Source organism: Sitophilus oryzae, unplaced genomic scaffold, assembly GCF_002938485.1.
Source record: "Sitophilus oryzae breed Bouriz unplaced genomic scaffold, Soryzae_2.0 scaffold_1297_pilon_pilon, whole genome shotgun sequence".
In the NCBI taxonomy this organism is placed as follows: domain Eukaryota; kingdom Metazoa; phylum Arthropoda; class Insecta; order Coleoptera; family Curculionidae; genus Sitophilus; species Sitophilus oryzae.
The window spans coordinates 13,789,847-13,812,106 of record NW_022145945.1 but is presented as its reverse complement, the minus strand read 5'-3'; the positions used below and the strand labels follow the sequence as shown (position 1 = coordinate 13,812,106).

Genomic DNA, 22,260 nt, shown 5'->3' with positions numbered 1-22,260 from the left:
ATATAATTTGGATTATTTAACATATCGAAAAAATACATTTAACAAATTAAAGTATAAACCAGTAGTTACTTGGGGACCCAATCAAAGTTAATTTAAATCAAAAATCAGGACAATGATTGCCGATTTACTTTCCACTAAAAAAGTTTTTGTCATGTCACAATTATTTGTTCACGTATTTTTGCTCTGTACTATAAATTTAAATAACTACAAAATCTATTTTCCACTAAATACAAAGCCGAACCAGTGGTTTATACCATATTTAAACAAATAGCGCTAGGCATAGCTTCAATAAGTGAGTATTCCAAATTACCAACAATATTCCGAATTAGCCTCATTTCCTCTAATAGCACAGCTTATTTAGTATCAGTTAGTAATTCACGCTTGTTTTTGAGTATTGTCATCTATTGCGGCTATTGACACATGTACACAAGACTACCGACTTGTGTAGAAGACAAAACATAATATAAACAAATACCTAGGTTGGTATGCAAATTTCCATACAAATGTGGATGTATCGATGGTCATTACTTAGAGTTGCCAACGGGTAGCTTTTATACAGTGGAGATACCAGGGAGTGATGAGATGAAAAGAAAATAAAACACACAATTAACTATAACGTAACACTAGGTTTTTATTTAACTAATTAATTATGTACAGAAGTAATCAAGGAAGGTTCAGGTCCTCGAAGCGTAGCAATAGTGAAAGAAAATGTATATTTAGAGACCCGTAAAGTAAAATTTACAATAACAACCGTGCACCTCTAGAGTTTTGATCGATTATTCCCGATACGTAACTCTCTGACTGATTCTATCCCGCGAATTCAAAACGCGTTCCCGAAATGACGTTCTCTTAAATAAGACGACGCGAGTTCCTGATCGGCGTCGAATTTAGCGGCGTCCTAATGAACATAGACACGTAGATACCGGAGCAACACACTCTACTATGACGCGACTCTCTAAACGGCAGCGACGTCGTTACAGGCGTCCCGATGGTCAGAGCTAAATATTTATCGGAACGGCGTCCGTTTTGACAGCGAAACACGGACCTCGGATCGGCGTCGGAGTTAAAAGCGTCCCGTGATACATAAACGCGAGTCCTGGATCGATCCCGAAGTTAACAGCGTCCCGAGGGATACACACACGCGAGCCCTGGATCGATCGCGAAGTTAACAGCGTTCCGTGGGATATACAAATGCGAGTCCCGGATCTATCGCGAAGTTAACAGCGTCCCGTGGGATACACAAACGCGAGCCCTGGATCGATCGCGAAGTTAACAGCGTCCCATGGGATACACAAACGCGAGCCCTGGATCGATCGCGAAGTTAACAGCGTCCCGAGGGATATACAAACGCGAGTCCCGGATCGACGTTGACGTTAGCGACGTCTCGGCGAGTTGTACGTCGTTCGGATGAGCGCAGCCCGCACACACGCCGCCCGGTCAGGACAGCCTCGGGATTTCGGCGAGATCCCGTCCAGCGTCACTGAAGCAGGGTGTCGTCCGGACGACACACCTAGAAAAATACGGGAGCTACAAAACCAGCCTCGGGATTTGGGCGAGATCTTGTTCTAGGTCCATGAACATTCGCGACCCGTGCGTTTACTGAACTACCATGACTGTCCCTTAAGAAGATGAATTAATTATTAGCCCGTAATTAGCTTTTTCTAGAGATACACTGAACAGGAGCAGCTAGTCAAACAGAACCTTTAAAAGAAAAGGCCACCATTCCTGACGACCTACCCGTAGCATAGCGTAGTCCCTCTTTGCCTGGTCGGCAATGGTTTTTCTCCCGCGCTTTTAATATCCCAACAATCCCGTCAACTAACTCCTTTATCCCTATAACGCGTCCAGGTAGTCGAGTAAACGCTTAATAACAATAAAAATAATACGACCTACTCTCGATCACTTTGGCGGTGGGTGCTTACCTTATACAGTGCGGCGACAATCGGCGGCTGGCAGCAGGACACTTGGCAGGGCACTCCGGACTCGAACCTCACTATTTCGCGTGCGACCATTAACTAACTAACTGGAGCTGCTGCAGCCAAGGTACTCGACTGACGCTCCCCTCCACTCGGCCTGTACTAGCAGAGTAGGGCGAGCGGCGCAAACGGTTCGGTTCTTCGCATTAAACTATAGCGATCAAAACCGATCAAAACTCTCTTACAAAATGGTAATTAAATATTTAACTTATTTAATTCAACAATAGGAACACCAATGAAGTTCATTACAATAATGAGTTAACAATAAAATACATTGACTGTCATTATTAAAAGAAAATGAAGTCTCTATTATTCTAGTATAACATTAACACAATATACAGGGTGTCCCAGAAATTTTATGAACTTCATTACAAGTTTCTAAAACTAATGACTCACAAGATTATAGTTGATATTTAGGAAGGATAAATAGGAAGGAAAATATAAAATTCAATTTGATTTGATGATCCTTTTCTGTCACCTAAAATCAGGAGAACGACAATGAGCATGTTAAGATGAAAAAAAAAATTATCAACACTTACCTACACGTTAGTCCGAGGAGTTTTATTAAAAACCTATATTTGCCTATATAATTTATGTATTAAATTTGCAAAGCAAAATGCAGCGTGTAAACAAAAGAAATAAAATGGCGACAAGTCAACGTCAACGACCCGACAAGGAGAAAAGTGGTGTTCGAATAACAAATTATGGGTCACCAAAAATTGTTTTTGTCTCCTTTCAACGCACACTTAGAAAGAAAAAGAGATGAACTGGAATACTGAAAGAACGTTAAGGTTTTATCTGTCACTCTTGTCAATAATTTATCGGTAAGGAAGATTCCTAGAAAATCGCTTGTAGTCAAGTTTTCAACCACTGCCAGTTCTCCCATAAGAAGTGTCATCCACCTGACAACCTCCCTACCTGGAGCTGCTGCAGCCAAGGTACTCGACTGACGCTCCCCTCCACTCGGCCTGCACTAGCAGAGTAGGGCGAGCGGCGCAAACGGTTCTGTTTTTCGCATTAAACTATAGCGACCAAAACCGATCAAAACTCTCTTACAAAACGGCAATTAAATATTTAACCTATTTAATTCAACAATAGGAACACTAATGAAGTTCATTACAATAATGAGTTAACAATAAAATACATTGACTGTCATTATTAAAAGAGAATGAAGTCTCTATTATTCTAGTATAATATTAACACAATATACAGGGTGTCCTAGAAATTTTATAAACTTCATTACAGTCTTAAATAAGTGCAAATGTTTTTAGGGATACGTCTATGAGATATTTTTCCTAAACAATAATTTTAAAAATTTGGTATTTTTCGAAAAAAAAACAAACCAAAGCAGATCAAACCAAACATAATCTTGAAATTTTGGCAACATAGGTAGTTTCTCCAAAAAAGTCCTATGGGTATGCCACTGTAAGAAAATCTACGAAATAAAATAATTATTTTTTGTAAATACTGTTGCGTTAATCTAACGGAGACCATATACGGAGACTAATTGTCAGCAGTGGTTTACTAACAAACAAATTTACCTAACGGAAAAAAATGCTTAACGTTTCGGAAAGTATATCTTTTTCCATCGTCGGAAGCAACAAAAAACACAAAAAACAAAGAAAAAAACTATTTAAAATATCTAAATGCAACTATTTGAGAACACTTTAGTTTTTTTAAACAGATGCGTTCAGGATACGTCTACAAAAACCATTCTGTTAAAATGACATTATATCAAAAGTTAAACTTCAAAATTAACAATTACTACCTGATAACAATTATTACCTAATCATGTAATACCATAAAACTTCAAACTTTCTGTATAATTATTTTTAATTTGTTTTTAATTTTTATGTAATGTTATGTATATCTGTGCTAATAGATATGCAGTGCATTATGGTGCGTTTAGACTTGAGCGCGCACGAGCTGAGCGTGCGCGCACGACATTCGTTCGCGCTCTCGGCTCCGTTCAAATTAAAACTTATTTTTCGACGAATGAAGTGATCCATTTGTGCGCGCACAGCAGAGTTGTGTTGGCGAAAATAATGGACGACCAAGAAATAGTCGAGGCTGCAGTCATTGTTATGCACAGCTTAATTATTAAAAAGGAGAAAAATCGAAAACATCGTCGCTGGTGGCAAACCCAAATTTTTAGAAATCGATATAATTTAATGCAACAACTTAGTGTCTGAGGAGGGCTATGATCAGTTCAAAAACTTTACAAGAATGACCAGACCCGACTTTGAATATTTACAAAATTTAATAACACCAAAAATTACGAACAAAAGATACAAATTTTAGAATAGTAATTTCATTAATATCGACATATTCAATATTAATTTTATTTACAAGATCTTGTCATGCGTTTTTTTTATCTTTTAATAATATAAAGAATGTTTAACATCCCATAATATAGGCAACTTTTCATATTTTTCAATTAATAATAACGAAGATTCATTGATGCACTCCATAATTTTAATAAAGAAAACGAAAAAAAATCACACAGGCACGCACGAACGCAGATAAAATAAATTGCCGGTGCAAACTGAGCGTTCGCGCACACGTAAAATTCCTTTGAGCACGGACCAAAAACCGACACCAGACGGCTCGCGTTCGTGGCTGCTCGCGCACAGGCAGATTCAGAGTGAGCGTGCGCGCACAGCCGTTTACACTTGAGCATTCGCGGAGGATCAGTGCGTGCGTGCTCAAGTCTAAACGCATCATTACATAATATGCAGTAACCAAAAATCTCTGAATTCTGAACTAAGTAATATTAAAACCGCTTTGCTTCAGAATTGTTACTCTGCAAAATACCTAGACAATATTATATCCAATTACAAGTCCTCGATGCGATGCATCATACGCGCACGTTTAGGCTCTGTTTTAAAACGGCGAGTGAGCGCGTAGGATGCATCGCATCGAGATGCCTCACTATGTAGGTGCCCTAAAGTGTCTAAACAAAAACAAAACCGGAATCATCAAACCAAGAAATAAAGACAATGAAAGTCCGAAATTCTTTTAGTTTTAATACCGAATCATTGTGTACCACATTCAAAGTAAAGTTGATTAAGTTGCAAATATTTCTATTATTCTTAGAATTATTTTGGATATATGGGGTATGAGCAGGGGTGGATGGGCCATATGGGAAAACGGGAAAATTCCCGGTCGGTGGGCCGGTGGAAAGATGGGCCGGTGGGCCGGTCTCGATCAGAGCTCAAAAAAGATTGGATTAGCAAAAATTAAATTGTTAATCTTCTAACTAAAGTGACATAAGATGCTTAGTGATCCATAACTAACTAATCAATTTGCATCAGTGTAATCGTCAGTTGCTTTTTAACATAAACACCAATTTGTAAAATAACTATTGTAAAATGCCTTGGGGCACTTATAATTTTATTTATTTATTTATTTATTTACTCATTACAAACACCTATTGAGGTAGCTACATGCAAAGGCCCAAAGAAAACAAATACAATTACAATTACTTAAAACTAGACATGTACTACAAAAGTACATAAAAATAATATAAAATAAAGTATATATAATAATAAATAAAATAAATAAGTAACAAAGTACATAACATTTAATTTATAAAATGTGCAATAAAAAAAACAATGAAACCTATCACACCAGATTTGTCTCCTGATGCACCAACAAGATGCGCCTAAGTTCGCCAAACTTAATGCTAAATATATCGGGAATTGTGTTCCCAGACAACATATCATTACAAATGGTGAGCATAAACGTGAATGGCTTCCACCCTCAATGTAAAAAAGATAAATATATAAACTCACTCACTCTCAACCTAATCTTTGATACCCTAAATTTGATGCTATTAATAATCATCTGTTGTTTGTTCGGTTTGAAAATGTTTATTATACAAGGTGAGTCTATAAGTGCAAATATTTTCAGGACTCGTAGATCTCAATAAAATAAACATAGGTAATATATTTATTCTCTTTATCGAGTTTCAAATAAGTCCAATGGAGATATTAAAGTTTGGTAATAAAGAAAAAATATATTTATTTTTAAAAAAAATTTGTGCCACCTCATTTTTTCGGTATTTGCATCTCTTTATGTGCCGTAATATCAGAGATTAAGAAACTATACCGTGGGAAAATTTGCGGTGAACAGGAAGTTCTAAAAAGTTTTTTTAAAATATACAGAAAAATTTATAAGAAAATGCTCGATTTTTAACATCTTTTTTTGTAAAAAAAACTCTTAGACTTGTTCCTGGGGTCAAAATATACTACCCCTGAAAATATTTGCACTTATTTAAGACTCACCCTGTATAGTTTTACCGACTATTCTTTTATTAATAACTAATAAACATGACTGACTGGAAGCAAAAAAAAGAATGAATAGCATTAGGTAAATTTAAATAGTCTCGATCTAAATGTATACTAAAAGTACGGTAGCGTAGATTGACAACTGGGGTCCTCGGTGCAATATTTTCGAGCTGCCCTTTGTAAAAAGGTAGACGAATTTGACGCGAATTCTGCGGTTGGCGGAGAAAACATATCTATGCTTGGCATGAATTGGGGACGGATTAAAAGCTAAGTCTGAGAACTAAAAGCCAAGTGTAAATTGTTGTTGAAAATTGGCTAAAAATTACTAAGACAGCAGAGAAGAGTTAAATAAGGTTCAAACTAAATTAGATAATAAAATATTAATATGTCTCGAAAATCCAAATATTCTTATTATAGACTATAAGATGGCTTTACATCAGAACATATTTATATCCACTGCCTAGGTATTGCCTAGATTTTTTTCGTTTGAGTCATGGCATTATCATACAAGATGCCAAATATAAAAAAGAATACAGGAAAAGTTTCATGATAAGAAATAAGAACCGCGGTTTAGTCAGTTAAAAACACGTGTACACGAGGAGGCTGCTGCTGTAGCAGAAAAGAGAGAATTTCTTTCTACAATGTGTAAGAAAGTATATACCCGAAAAGCTAAAAGTAATGTATTTCACAGAGGATTGGGTCAGCTGAACTGAATGAATCAGGAAGTCTTAAAGTTTCTCAAAATCGTGACTCAAAATCGTAGCCTATTCAAGATCAAATTACCGTTATCGATAATCAGGGCCGGCGGCGGCGGAAGGAAAATATTTAGACCGGGCGAGTACCATATCTGGCGCCCCTTCCCCCCCTAATAGTTATTATAACTCTCTCTTTCCTTCAATACTATACTTTACCTACAACTAAACATATTTATGCTACTTTAACAACAAATTTTTACTTAAAGATACTTCAAAATTCTTCTCTTCGTTCAATCTTAGTCTTTACGGTTATTGTTTTTTCTACACCGGGTGTAGTAGTAGTAGTGTAAACATTGGTCTTTACGAAAATTTTGATCAAGACAATTTAATTTTTTTTAAGAAACCGGAGTCAAAAGACCTTTTTTGCACGAGCGAAAAACACCCTACTTAAATATTAAAAAATAAAATATGTTTCTTCGTTATGGTCATTTTGTTTTTGTGGATTTGGGCCGGTTGCCTGTTTTTCCCGGGCCGGTTTCCACTTCCCCATTTACCCCTGGGTATGAGCTTTATGTAGTATGTAGATGATCAACAACTCATAATTAAAATCTAAGCCTATTAGTTGAAAAGAAATTTTAAATTTCTTATTAATATTATTGAAGTTTATTCAATATTCATATATTCAACAAATCCTTCTAAGATAGGTATATTGTTTGCAGTTTTTTATTAAATAAATAAATTAAAAAAAACGTTTTTAAGTTTGTACTTAGTACAAAGTTTATTTATTTTTATCAATGCTTACAAAATGATCTATTTATTCTACATAGTAACTATATAACAAATCAGGTAATTTAACAATTTGTTCAGTTAATACATCACAAGAATACTCACCGGTTTTACATTTATAAAATACTATTTTTTGTAAACCTACTGTATATATCACTCTATAATTATATAATCTAACAATATGTACAGACACTGATGAATACCTATATCTAATAATATCACAATGTCTTTTATATGTACATGCTTAGTATCATAAAATAATTATAATTATTAAAAATACGCTAAAAATATTCTCACACTTTTATCCTCACATATTTTCCCTATTCTACGTGCTATTTACAAAATAATATGTAATAAATAATTGTCTCTAACAATTAATTAGTATCACACTTCTGGAAATCACGTGGATTCTGGTCCAAATTTCTCTACGATCTTTTGTACGCTGGTCACTGTACCAACAATGAGGCCTAAAAAGGCGAAAATCACTATGGCCACGTTCTTGACGTGGTTCAGGACACTTTTGGCTGACCGCCTCTCTTGCCATTTGTTGCAGGAGTCCATTATGGCGGGAAAGGCGACACCTAGTGACGATATGCAGAAAGCTCCCACGAGTGAGATGAATAGATCGATATATGGTACTGCCACTGCCAAGCAAACTGAAAAAAATAATATAAATTTAAGACTCAAAGCTAGAGTTATTTTGGATTTACTAAATTTATTTATTCGACATGAATAAGGTTCCCACCAGGGTTGGAAAAATCAGATTTTTTTGATTTAAATCAGATTTTTTGGATTTTAATTCAAAATAATATTTAAATCGGATTTCCAAACGACTAGGACTTATTTCCAATTAAAGTCCTATACTAAATAGCTAAATCTTATACCTCGATACCGATAACATTAACAATTCTACGGGGTGTGTGATTTTTTCACATCGGTCACCAATATATATTCTGCAAAAAAAGTCGTTCGCTTCAGATCAAAAGAATTTTTTTTCAAACGTCTCAAAAGTATTAATTTTTGTCATTTTAACGCCTAGACATAAAAGTAAAGCACTGTTACGCGTAAGCACAAAAGTACAAAAATATATTATTAAACTGATATTAAGTATCAAATTCAACGAGTGTACAAATTGTTGCTCGATTACTGTTTGCATTATTTGCAATGTTTGAAATTGATTTAAAAAATATTTGTAATGTTTAAAAAAATAGTATGTTGTATTCGGAGTAAAAATGTACTTTTTATGCCTCCCTGTAACGTCGGAATAGCTTTAGGATGGTCCTTCAAAGGTACAGCATCGTCAAAAAAAGTATAATTTTTAATTTTTACTCCTAACTAAAGCAATACACTATTGTTTGGAAATAGTCTTAAGTCGAGAATGAAATTAGTATGTATTATCTAATGTCAAAGTGTAAAGTACTTACTGCAAATCAAAATGTCGGTAGGAATTATTATTAATAGCAACATATTTACTGACAACGATTGTAGATTCTCGGGAATGAAGATATAGTCTCTATATAAGAAGAATCTAGTTCTGCATTAGACTTTGCAAAAGATATATTTGAACAGCGAATTTTTGTCACTTATACATAAATTTTAAAATCCCTGCGTTTAGCGGTCTAATAAATTCACACGAAATTAGTTCAAAAATCGATCCAACAATTAAATTGATGAATAGTTATTTTTATATATGTAGTTTTATAACGTTTACTATTATTTTTCGATTTATTATCTATTATATCTGTTATAGTAATATTTTTTGTAGTTTTCTAGGACACATTTTTATAACTTTTACAGTTATTTTTTGATTTATTATAAAGTTTCAAAAAAATTTTTTTTTTTGATTTAAATCACATGATTAAAATTAAAAAAATCACTTGATTTAAATCATGATTTAAATCATGATTTAAATCATTTGATTTAAATCATGCCAACCCTGGTTCCCACACAAGTTTTTGTAACTTCCGGAAAAATGAGCTCTGAAATTCGGACATTCGCCCGGACCACCCCGGACACCTTAAACACCCGGACACAAAATAGAAATAGTTGATTTCTATTTTGTGACCCGGACATGTTAGATTCAATCTACAGGGTGTTTCAAAAAACATGTGCCATCTCTCGTGGGGAGATTCCTCACGTAAAAATAAGATTTATTTTTCATATCAACATAGGTCCGATTCTACTTTTAGCGTTTTGAATGAAATTTGAGGGTAAAAGTTGCATAAATACGACATATTTTAATGGTAAAAAGTGTCGACATATTCACCAGAGACGTGCATATGGGTTATCACTGGAATATTTTTCTACAAAAAGCAGGTACGCCACTGACTTTTTTTCTCTCTTTAATGAAATACTGTCACAGTTTAATGTCGATTAAAAGTTGTCGCTTGATCTTTTGTCGATTTTTAAACTCCAAACGGAATTTTATTAATTTGCCTTGATCCAAGTCTAATAGCAATCTTTAAAAAAAATTAATATCTTTAACTTGCAAAAGCTTTAAATAAGTACTGATTTATACCTCATTAAAAAAAGTTCCTATAAACATTGGTATGGAAATGCATAGTTTTAGAGTTATAAGATGTTAAAACTTTTTAAAATTGTTTTTTTTGTAATTATCTTAAATACCATTATTTTTTTATTTAAAATTGCTGTATGTTGGACTAATAGTAATAGTAGCTAATAATAAATTAGGTAAACTATACAGGGTATAGTTCCAGAAATAAGTGCAAGTATTTTAAGGGATGGTAGATCTCGATAAAAGAAACATATATTTTCTCTTTATCGTTTTTCAAATAAGTCCAAAATAACGGAGTTATTTTACTTTGAAAATTTCCAAAAAAATGTCTTTTTTTGCTAAAATTTTGAAAACCACTGGATTTTTTCTGGATTTTTTTTCTTGTAAATTTAGTTTAATACCTATATTGCCATATTATCAAGAAATTATTGTTTTTAACTAAAAACTAAAAAAAATCCAAAAAATTTCGAATTCTAAAATTTCTTTTTTCGCGAAAAAAACCTCATAGGCGTGTTTCTAGGGTTCAACTGTACTACCAGTTAAAATACTTGCACTTATTTCTGGGACACCTTGTATAGTATACTTAGGCCGAATTCGACAAAATATGAAGAGATAACTTTTAATTGGCATTAAACGGCCTACACAATTTTGATGCGAAAAGAAAAGTCAGTGCACATGTTTTTTTAATGAAAAACATTCCAGTGATAACCCATATGCACGTATCTGATGATTTTATCGACACTTTTTTAGCATTAAAATATGTAGCACTTATAGTAACTTTTACCCTCAAAATTTTGTTCGAATCAATAAAAATACTCGGAAGAAAAATTATTAAGACTTTGTAGCTACGAAACAAAAAGGAAAATCGGATCTATGTTAATATGAAAAATAAATCTTATTTTTACGTGAGGAATCTCCCCACAAGAGGTGGCACATATTTTTTGAAACACCCTGTACATGTATGGAAACCCTAGTGTAGAGTCATGTAAAAAAATATTATGATTTAAATCATTTATAGTCCAAGAAAATAGGCCTTCAAATACGAAGTTTTGGTAAAAACTTGAATTTACAATAAATAAATAGAATATTTTTTTAGAAATTTCGCAGAAACGGTAAGGACTATAAAAAAGTCAAATAAAAGTTGTAGGCGTTTTTTTAATTTCTACTATCATTCCCTAGATTCTAGCGACCCTATCTCGGTTAATTTTGATCTGAGAAAAAAAGTATAGACATCATTTTTATGTAAAATTTGACGCTCCACAACTGTTTATTTGAACTTTTTTTCTAGTTCTTACCATTTCTTCCACATTTCGAAAATATAATTTTATTTATTGATTTCACCCCTTCATAACTTCAAAAATTCAAGTTTTTACCAAAACTTCTTATTTAAAGGCTTATTTTCTTGGACTATTAGTGTAAAATCACTTCAAAAAATAAAAAATATTTACTTACATGTTAAAATAACAAGACAGGTCCTTATGAAGTACTCCCAGAACAATGGATGATTGTTTTTTTCGAATTTCTTGACGAGATTTTGCGTCCAGACGATATCAATGGCCACGTACATCGATAATGCGTGAGTGGTGAAAATAGCAAAAGCCAACATCAGTTTGCAGACTTGTGCAGCACTGAAATAAATAAAAAAAACATTATAATTAGAAATAAAAAATAACTAGAATAAAAAAAACTCTTCAAAATTTACTCTATATTTTTTAAATGACTGTATAATAATAATGGTACTTACATGTCTGATGGTTCGATGGTATAGGAGATAGAGCCTCCTACTTCAGCTCCATAAGCCAGATAACCGAAAAATCCGGTTAGAATATACAGGGCGACCACCGAAAACATACCAATATTCAGGACACCGCATGCGCTGCCAAAATGTTGAGGATTTTTCATTTCATTTTTCAGAGGCATAATCTGAAAAATAACAAAAAATGTGTTTATTTACATTTTTTATTTAAATTAATTAAAAATTTAATTAGAAAAATAACCTAAAAATAGTAAAAAGTTTTTCCTCTGGTAAAGACAATTCGGGGACATACTGTATAAAAAGTATATATTCTGTTTGAAACGCTAGTTAAAAAGTATGAAAGGTATCTCTTGGCTTCCATGTTACAGGATAGGATTGTAAATGTTATAGTTACATTATCTCAGTTATTTGGCTAATTTAAAGTATTGACAAATACAGGGTCCGGCAATAGTGCGTCGGGCATCTGTAGCTCCTAAAATAAAAAACTTGAGAATTTTGTAACTTCTATAGGGTGGCTCAAAAAAGTGTGAGTGGACCTGGATGATTTTTTTTAAAGGGAACACCCTGTATATTATTGCATTTTTGGCTTCCTTTCAGATCATTTTACATAACCCTAAGATATTAAAAATTTTGAAATACTCTAAATACAAAAAATGTTCATTTTTTAATTCTCCGTCTGTTAAAAAAATAATATACAAAGTGTTCCATTTAAAAAAAACAAGAAAATTTATTTTATATTTTAGAAAGTTTGGCGTAGAATATTGAACATCCTGTATGATTTACGATTACCATATTTATAGCAAAGTAAGAACAGACCATCTAAAGTATATACCTAATATAGTTTTGATTTCAAAACAGTTCTTGTATTTTTAATAATTTTTTTAAGAAGGGCTGAAAAATATATATTTTTGATTTATTTTTTAATATCTCCTGAAACTATTAAAATATATTTATTCATATCTTAGGGTTATGTAAAGTGGTCTGAAAAGAAGCCAAAAATGCAATAATATACAGGGTGTTCCATTTAAAAAAAATCATCCAGGTCCACTCACACTTTTTTGAGCCACCCTATAGAAGTTAAAATATTTTCCTGAAATACATCCTGGTACATACTTTAGGTTTGCACTTAAACAAAATTCTCAAGTTTTTTATTCTAGGAGCTACAGATGCCCGACGCACTATTGCCGGACCCTGTATACATTGTATCCAATTTAAGAAACTAAACATTGGTTAATAATAATTCAAAACAGAACTATCAAAAAAAAACTGACTAAGCCACTGGATTCCTTGTAGAATTTTTGTAAGGATGCGTTATTTTTATTTATAAGATAAAAAGACTTGAAGTGCAATATTTTCACACAAGGAAACTATATGTAGATGCCACATATAAGTGCATATTTGAAATATAGAGCACAAAAAGTAGCTCAGGTTCCTTTATCAAACTGGGAGGTTCTCTGTTTACTAATAGGCAAAAAATATACAATTGCAACCAAATGAGACACTATACAGGGTGTCCCAGAAATAAGTGCAAGTATTTTAAGGGGTGGTAGATCTCGATAAAATAAACATATTTTCTCTTTATCGTTTTTCAAATAAGTCCAAAATAACGGAGTTATTTTACTTTGAAAATTAAAAAAAATGATTTTTTGCTAAAATTTTGAGAACCACTGGATCATTTCTGGATTTTCTTTCTTGTAAATTTAATCTAATACCTATGTTGCCATATTATCAAGAAATTATGTTTTTTAACTAAAAACTAAAAAAAATTCCAAAATTCTTTTTTTGCGAAAAAAACCTCATCATCAGGCGTGTTTCTAGGGTTGAACTATACTACCAGTTAAAATACTTGCACTTATTTCTGGGACACCCTGTATATTTCATATCAATTACAACTTTTAGTTACGTAATCGAGGGCGCAATTTTTAAATTCATTGTTGCCAACCATGGACATATTCAAGTGGTAGCTCTACTGTAAAAAGTGTCAAGTTGCCACATTTATTTACTTATTTCCTGAAAATGTCATTCGTTTTGACATTTTAGTTTTATATTACGAGTTTTTGGTTTAAATAAATAGTATTGTGATGGTTTAAGTTTGAAAATATTTACTAGCAGACCTTGCAGTGGAACATTGCTCTTTTTAAAACCTACTTTAGTGCGAAGTGACAAGATAGCTTAATAGCCGTAAAAAACTGATCGTAACTTTATTAGAATATTTTGAACGGGAAACCGGTAGAAATGGTCGCTTTATGCCCCTTAAGTGCTGTTAAGTAGGTGAGTTTTGTTGATGTAAATAATAACTGTTTATATATTTATAATTAATTTATTTTTGTTTTCTAAAATATTTTGATTGAAAGAAAATACGTAAAAGTGGGCTACGCTGTTCCGGTCAGGCTTAATCACGTGATTAAAAGTTTATTTGATATGAATTGTACATGTATTGCAGTGATATTCTATACTTTTCTTTAAAAAAAAAGGATAAAACTTACCACTCCAATAGCTTCAAGGGCAAACAGCACCGTACCGAAGTACAAAGGATAGTCTCGATAATTGCCAAAAGTTAATCTATTCTCAAAGGTGATCTCTGTCTTGAAAATGTAGTAGAATATGATGGCAAACGAGACGAATGTCAGCAGATTGGCCATGGTGGTCAATGGCGCTAGGAACTTCAAGTTTCTGATGTAGTTGATGAAAATCAGAGGAAGGAGGATGATCAGCATAATAATTCTTTCGTCGACTGGATGTTCGAAGTACTGATTACAGACGTTTTGAATGTTCTCCGCTACGAAGACGGTGTAGACGCAGCATGTTCCAAGCTGATATAACAGTAGGAACGTATTACTTATTGTCCTGTGAATAAAAAACAAAAATTAGTTTCGGCAACTTGGCGCAGTTTATTTTTCGATCATACGGTATCTACGTACATATCTGATTTATGAGTCAGACATTTCTATTGTTTCAATACAATTTAATGCTTGGTTACGTAATATAAACACTGATGTAGGTACCTATATATAATAAAAAATACAGCTTAATTTAAAAAAAGCCATTAGGATAAATATATTGCTCAGTTTCAGTTAGTTATGGCTTTGAATTAAAGTTGTTCGTTGTGTTTTATAGCCTAACATTTTAAAAATAGTTTAAAATAAAGTTTTTTTAACAACATGCAGATTATATTACGTACTTTTAGTCCAAGAGCCGGGTGCAACAAACATTAAAAACATGAGTTATTTTTTGAGTTTTTAATTATCTGCTGATGATGCTAACATGGTTAGCAAAACGCGCGTTCCGTGTAAAAGTCAGTGCCGGACTTAGGCCTAGGCCAACTAGGCCCGGGCCTGGGGCGGCAGATTTTTAGGGGCGGCAAATTTTGAGCATACTCAAATATTTATCTTTTTTTTCCGAATATAGCCTTAGCCGATTACATATTTATTTACTTAACTATTACTAATGTTTAAATGTATAATTCGCTTGGGTTATTTTTTACTGCATTGTGCCATGCATCCAGTTAATAAATACATAAATACCTCGAATATAAAAAAATAAATTCAAAAACATTAAAAAATTTATCAAAAACACGTTGGTCTGCACGAAATGAAGCTTGCCAATCACTATCTTTGTCGTCCAATTAAATAAAATCCACGTTGAAGTCAATTTCTGCAGACGATACCGAAAAGCCTAAAACCCAATTATATGCTTCTAGTCTCCTTAAACAATTCAAAAGCCTAGAAATGGGTTTTATGGTGGTATTTTGGAAAGACGTTTTAAATAGATTAGATGCGGTCAATAAAAAGCTTCAAATGGTGGATATTGATCTAGAAATTGCTGCAGATTTATATAGCTCATTCGAAAAATATTTTTCTGAAATTAGAAATCTAGATAATACTAAATCATTTGAGGAATATGAAAGAAGGGCCACAGAATTGTTCGGTGAGAAAGAATATGCGGCAGATAAAAAGAGAAAAGTGAAACGGAAACGACAATTTGATGAAACCAGTGATAATGAAACTCTATTTAATGCTCGGGACGATTTTAGGATAAATGTATTTAATGTTATTATTGATAAATTAATCCTTGAATTTTTTTATCCTACAGGAAAAGTGCCTACAATGACTTTTCAGCCAAATTTGGTTTCTTTAGTGATTTATCTACTTTAAGTATTGGGGACATTACCGATACGTCCAGACATTTAATAACCTGTTATCCAAATGATTTAGATGAGTCAACGCCTAATGAATTAACACATTTTCGTGAATTTATAAAATGCATTAAGTCAGCAAAACCATCTGCTAGAGAGCTTCTTAAAGTAATTTATGAAAAAAAAAATGCTAAAGACCTGTTTCCAAATACTTTCATAGCATTAAGAATCTTCACATGTACTTTTATTACTAACTGTTCTGCTGAACGCTCGTTTTCCGCATTGAAACGTATTAAAACTTATTTACGGTCCACTAGAACGTCTAAATCATTTGGCAGTTTTACATATTGAGTCCGACCTTTTAAAAACTACCAATTACGATGAAGTAATTGATAATTTGGCGAACAAAAAAGTACGTAGGAAACCTTTATAGGCATATAAGCAAACCTTATAGTTTTGTTGTTCGTTTGTTGTCATTTTATATGAATATTTTAATAATTATTTTATGTTCTGTGTTGATCTGTTCTGTCGGTCTGTTCTGTTGTTGGTCCTATATTCAAATAAATGTTTTTTATATCCGTAATTTTTTTAATTAAAAAAAATGTTAAGGGGCCGCAATTTTTTTTTGGCCTGGGGCCGGACTTAACTTCGTTAAGTCCGGCCCTGGTAAAAGTAAAAGTGTTTTGGTGTATTGTGGTGATTTAGTGTTTTATTTTGCTGTGTAACACCAAAGCGACCATGCGTAGCATACATGCGTGATGATTCATGTTGTATAATACAGGGTGTCCCAGAAATAAGTGCAAGTATTTTAAGGGGTGGTAGATCTCGATAAAAGAAACATATTTTCTCTTTATCGTTTTTCAAATAAGTCCAAAATAACGGAGTTATTTTACTTTGAAGATTTCCAAAAAAAATAATTTTTTGCTAAAATTTTGAGAACCACTGGATCTTTTCTGGATTTTCTTTCTTGTAAATTTAATCTACTACCTATGTTGCCATATTATCAAGAAATTATTATTTTTTAAATAAAAACTAAAAAAAAATCCAAAAAAATTTTCAAAAAATTCCGAATTTTCAAAAAAAAATTTTTTGCGAAAAAAACCTCATAGGTGTGTTTCTGGGGGTGAACTATACTACCAGTTAAAATACTTGCACTTATTTCTGGGACACCCTGTATATAGTACATGAATAATAATAAAGTTATGAGAGTTCCATATGAGCTTGACACACAAGTAGATACCAGACTACAGAATAACAATACATGAAAACCTGTATGCTAGTCTGGGGTCTAGCATCTAACTCTATTCTTGTTGGACAAATAAAACTGTAAATGAAAATAGAGATCACCAACTCTGCTCTCACCAATGACTGAATACAAGGACGCGTAACGCCCATATACGGGCTGGAGCAGAATTTGTGCTGTTAGACGCCATCATTTTGATCTACGTATGTCACCAGCTCGTCAACAGCGACAATTTGAGCGATTTTTAATAGTTTGTTGTATGTAGTGAACGTTGTATAAACTTTATTACGGTGGTGGTGTTCAGGCTTTCAAGTTTAAAAGCCGCAACGATAAGAAAGAGCCAGGAGTTACGTTTCATACGTAAATAAACAGTCCACCTTCTTAGCGTTTTCTTATTGAAATTGATAATTATTTTTCTGATATTATATGTACTTGATATATGTGCTATACGTCGATACCAGTTTTGAACCTTTTGTTAACATTTTAATACGTTTTTTTGTAATTAATTAGTATGATACCACCGCCTACACCATAGGCGTAGTCAAAACATTTATCAAAAGTATAAATATCTCTTCAAGCAGCTTAGTTAGGAAAACTATGTGACTACGGCACTGTTTGGAGCCATAGTAACAATTTCGTTTCGGGTGTTATTTGTCCTTTTATTCTTTAGTCATTGGCGCTCACAAATGAATGGTTCACATTGTATGACAGATACTGATAAATTGCTAATCTGTGGGCAACTTTAAAGTAAGATATATGAGTGTGAGGTAATAGAGATCTAAAAAAATGAGAAATAACATTTATCGTTTCAAGGTGTACTTGTCACTGCCCGAAGGTTTTGAATTCTTTTAATCACACTTGATATTCATAATAACTTTAATTTGAAAGCACATAAAATGGCAGTCACGACACTTTATACATACCTGTAATTGGAATAAAAGTCCTAATATAAATATAATATATTAAAATATTCATGATAAGAAATTACTCATAAAATTCCTTATTGAATTGGCACCATTAATCAGGATAATTTGAAAGACGTAAGTATATACTTAAAATGCCTAATCATTCTATCACAAAGAGGTCTAAAAAATATATCTTTAAAATAAAAAAATTGAGTATTAAAAATCAAACCGAGTAGGTACAAAAATACAATATTATTTATTTATAAAAGAATACAAATTACATGTAAAAAATATTTCACATCACTAACTTCAATTATAATCTATTTTAAGTACGAAACCAAACTATTTACAATATGATCAGAAAGTTTTATGATTAAATGTGATTTCTATAATGACAGATACATTCGGATGCAAAAACGCCACGGATAATTTTTTCGTCAAGTTTAAAATTTTATATTTTTTTATTGTTGGCCCTATTTTCATGAATTTTTTAGCAAACTGTATACAGGGTTGTTCACCACATACGACACAGAATATTGTAGCTAAAGGATTAGATTTCTACAAATTGGAAGTTTTGGGTTCGTTGAAGGACTATTAGAGCTACAATTTAAAAATATTTTACAAGATACAGAGTGTCCCAAATAAATAAAAAATATCGAAGTTGTATTTTTTTAAATGGAACACCCTGTATATTATTACATTTTTAGTTTCTACGATTAAAATAAAGGTAAATTTGATTAAGGTTTATTACACTTAAACCTTACCGTTTTTGAAATATTTTCAATTTTGTGAAATTGCAGTATAAATTTTAAGGCTTCATTTCTCCGAGGGTATCAAAGTTTTTAATACTAAATATTTACTGAAGTTTATTTATTGATCAGTTATTGTGTTGCATTTTCTTGTAATTTAGAACTCATTTATCAATATACCCATGGAATACTGACATTTTATTCTGGTTATTTTTGAAGATGTACCAAATTTTTAAAGAGTACAGATTCTAATATTGTCGATATAGTTCGTTTATTTTGATTAAAAAATAAAAAAAAACTCTTTAAATATTTGTTAAAGAGGACCAATTAATATGATTCCAGTATTTAAACTACATTAATTGACTGTTTGCGTTGATTAATAATAATTGCTCCAAATACTAAAAAACTGAATTATGTATCTGTATTAGACAGTGTGGTAAAAAACTAACACCTTAAAAATGATATTTCATTTTTTGACAAATGCTTATTTATAACAACAGAGACGTTCATTTTCATAACTTATTATATTGATTTCTGATTCAAATCCACATTTATTTAGAATAATTTATTAACGAACGCAATTTAAGTATGTAATTAATTAGTATTTGGGCGGAAATACTGGTGGTATATTTAATTAATGGTATACTGTTTTATAAAGATTAAAATAGTTTTCTTTTGCATACAAATGGGCTAGTAATATTATCGTTTTACTAAAAACGATAATATTACTAGCCTGTACATTTTGTACATTTGTTGTTTTAAAAATTATTGCACAGAGTGTTTTAAATATAGGGTAAAAACCAACTCTTCGATTAAACCTGTATTATTGCGGACCCGTGTGGACTCGGCCTAACCGAACTAACTAATATGTCCCGCCCCCATATGATCTTAATATCGCATTAAAGAATAGACACCGTAATGAGTCATTCGAACGTTCGAGAACAATCGAGTTCCGCTGGAATGGAGGAGTACCAGGGTTCGGAAGTAGTTAATTAAGACGTAATTTACCTGATTAACTACGTGTAGTTTCTCTTCAAAAACTACGTCTTTTCCCGTTCGTTAACTACATGAAAACTACGTTAATAAACTATGTATTGATATTTTGAATAATTTTCCTTTGTATGAGGTGTAATAGAGATAATATGATGTAAATATTATATTTAAAGCCATATTTCTCCTATTTTCTTCAATACATTATGTGTTTTTAAAGCTTCAACTTATTATAACCTCACCTCAAACCTTTGACATCTGAAAGTTACATACATAGGTTACATAAACTACACCCTCTACATAAACTACATTAACTACATGTAATGTAGTTTATGTAGTTTTTAAAAGTAACATGTAGTTTTCCGAACCCTGAGGAGTACATACGAGAATATTCTAATCCTTCTCTATGCACCTAATGATCTAACGTCTAACGGATTATTCGAGAACTGTTTAGCTGTGGGTATATAAGCCGACGCCTGAGGCCTGAGGAGGAGAGCAACAAATAGACGAGTACAATTGCCGCGCTAAATTCAAAATAAATTCTTTCTAGATAAATAAGTTATAAATAGCTTGTAAATAGTTCTTTAAGTCTTTTATCGTAATTGTTTTTGTTACTTAGTGTAGAATAAATTGTGTTTAAATAAATTGTGACTTTCTATCCACACGGAACCGACGAGAAAAACGTAACAGTATAATAAATTCAATATTAAAGTTTATAATAAACTGAGTTTACGAATTAATGTTGATATATTTATATACAGGGTGCTACAAATTCGAGGTACGAACATTGGTATCTCGGTAACCCTAATAGATACGAACATGGTTAAATTGGGGCAAAGTTGCGTATTGGGATGTTCACCAAGATGCCATCAAAAAAGTTTTAAAAATTTCAGGGATTGCTGAGTTTTTTGGAAAAAACTGATTTTTTTGAAGATCAATTTTATTTTTTCCTGTCGTTACTTTTTAGAAAATTAAAAAACTAATTGCACATTCTCATAGCCACTTTATTAGGGCTATCTGATAGTATTTTTATATTTTCAAATTAGTTGATAATTTTTGAGATACAGAGACGAACTTAATTTTTTTAAATACGGACCTGCATTTTTAATTTCAGATTTTGAAAGAACTCGGTCTCGAATGATATGCCACACTTAATATTTTTTTTTGTTTTGACATTTGAACACAATTTATTTAAACTAATTTCAAGTCCGGCTCTGTTTTTTTTTCAAATATTAAATCTATTCATCATTCATTGATAGGCTTTCAAACTTAACAATGACGTGGCGTAAAACATTGAATACGGAAAATCAAATGCAATAAAATAATATAAAATAGTTAATATAAATATAAAATAATATAAACAATCAAATCATTTTACCGAAAGATGGCTTGGAAATGGTAGAGCAGTATAATGTCCAGCGAGATTCCTAGACCTATCGCCAAGAGGCTACATTATTTGACGTCATTTGTAAAAAAGTTAAATTAATTCATCTCAACATTTACAATAAGAGTACAAAATGCATTCGGAAGTATAAGAAGAAAGTTCAAAGAAATTTCCCTTTCGAACATGTAGAACATTAGAAACTAGTTTGTAGAAGTTGATTTATTTATAATAACTACGATTAATATTATGCATATTATTAGATCGCACACTGAGATTTCCAGTTCACAATAAAAAAAGTTATAAATAATATCTTTAAATTTCTGCCCTGGATATTATTTATTTGAATCTTCCAATTGGATCGATTTTCCTTCAATATTAATTAGCTCTGATAATTATTGCTTCGATGAATCTAATCATAATAAATAATTTAAGAAACCAGAGTCGGACTTATTATTTTAAATAATAAATAGTTTTGTTGCTGTTAAGGTATCCAAAACAAAAAAAAAATATTAAGCGTGGCATATCGTTGTACTCAGGAGACCGATTTCTTTCAAAATCTGAAATAAAAAATGCAGGTCCGTATTTAAAAAAATTAAGTTCGCCTTTGTATCTCAAAAATTATCAACTAATTTGAAAATATAAAAATACCATCAGATAGCCCTAATAAAGTGGCTATGAGAATGTGCAATTAGTTTTTTAATTTTTTAAAAAGTAACGACAGGAAAAAATAAAATTGATTTTCAAAAAAATCAGTTTTTTCCAAAAAACTCAGCAATCCCTGAAATTTTGAAAACTTTTTGATGGCATCTTGGTGAACATCTCAATACACAACTTTGC

The 22,260-nt window shown here is 32.1% G+C and overlaps 1 protein-coding gene across 2 annotated transcripts in view; it reads right to left on the bottom strand.

Moving 5' to 3' along the window:
- Positions 1-7,707: 7,707 nt before the first annotated feature.
- The window catches only part of LOC115874830 (proton-coupled amino acid transporter-like protein CG1139), a 109,088-nt gene continuing 94,535 nt past the window's right edge, over positions 7,708-22,260 (bottom strand). For both annotated transcript variants that reach the window (XM_030890135.1, XM_030890136.1), the window contains exons 4-7: positions 14,504-14,864; positions 12,006-12,184; positions 11,714-11,889; positions 7,708-8,402 (exon numbers count right to left, since the gene is read on the bottom strand). In XM_030890135.1, coding sequence (XP_030745995.1) covers positions 8,146-8,402; positions 11,714-11,889; positions 12,006-12,184; positions 14,504-14,864 — 973 coding nt within the window. In that variant the 3' untranslated portion in view covers positions 7,708-8,145. The remainder of the gene's footprint in view (positions 8,403-11,713; positions 11,890-12,005; positions 12,185-14,503; positions 14,865-22,260) is intronic.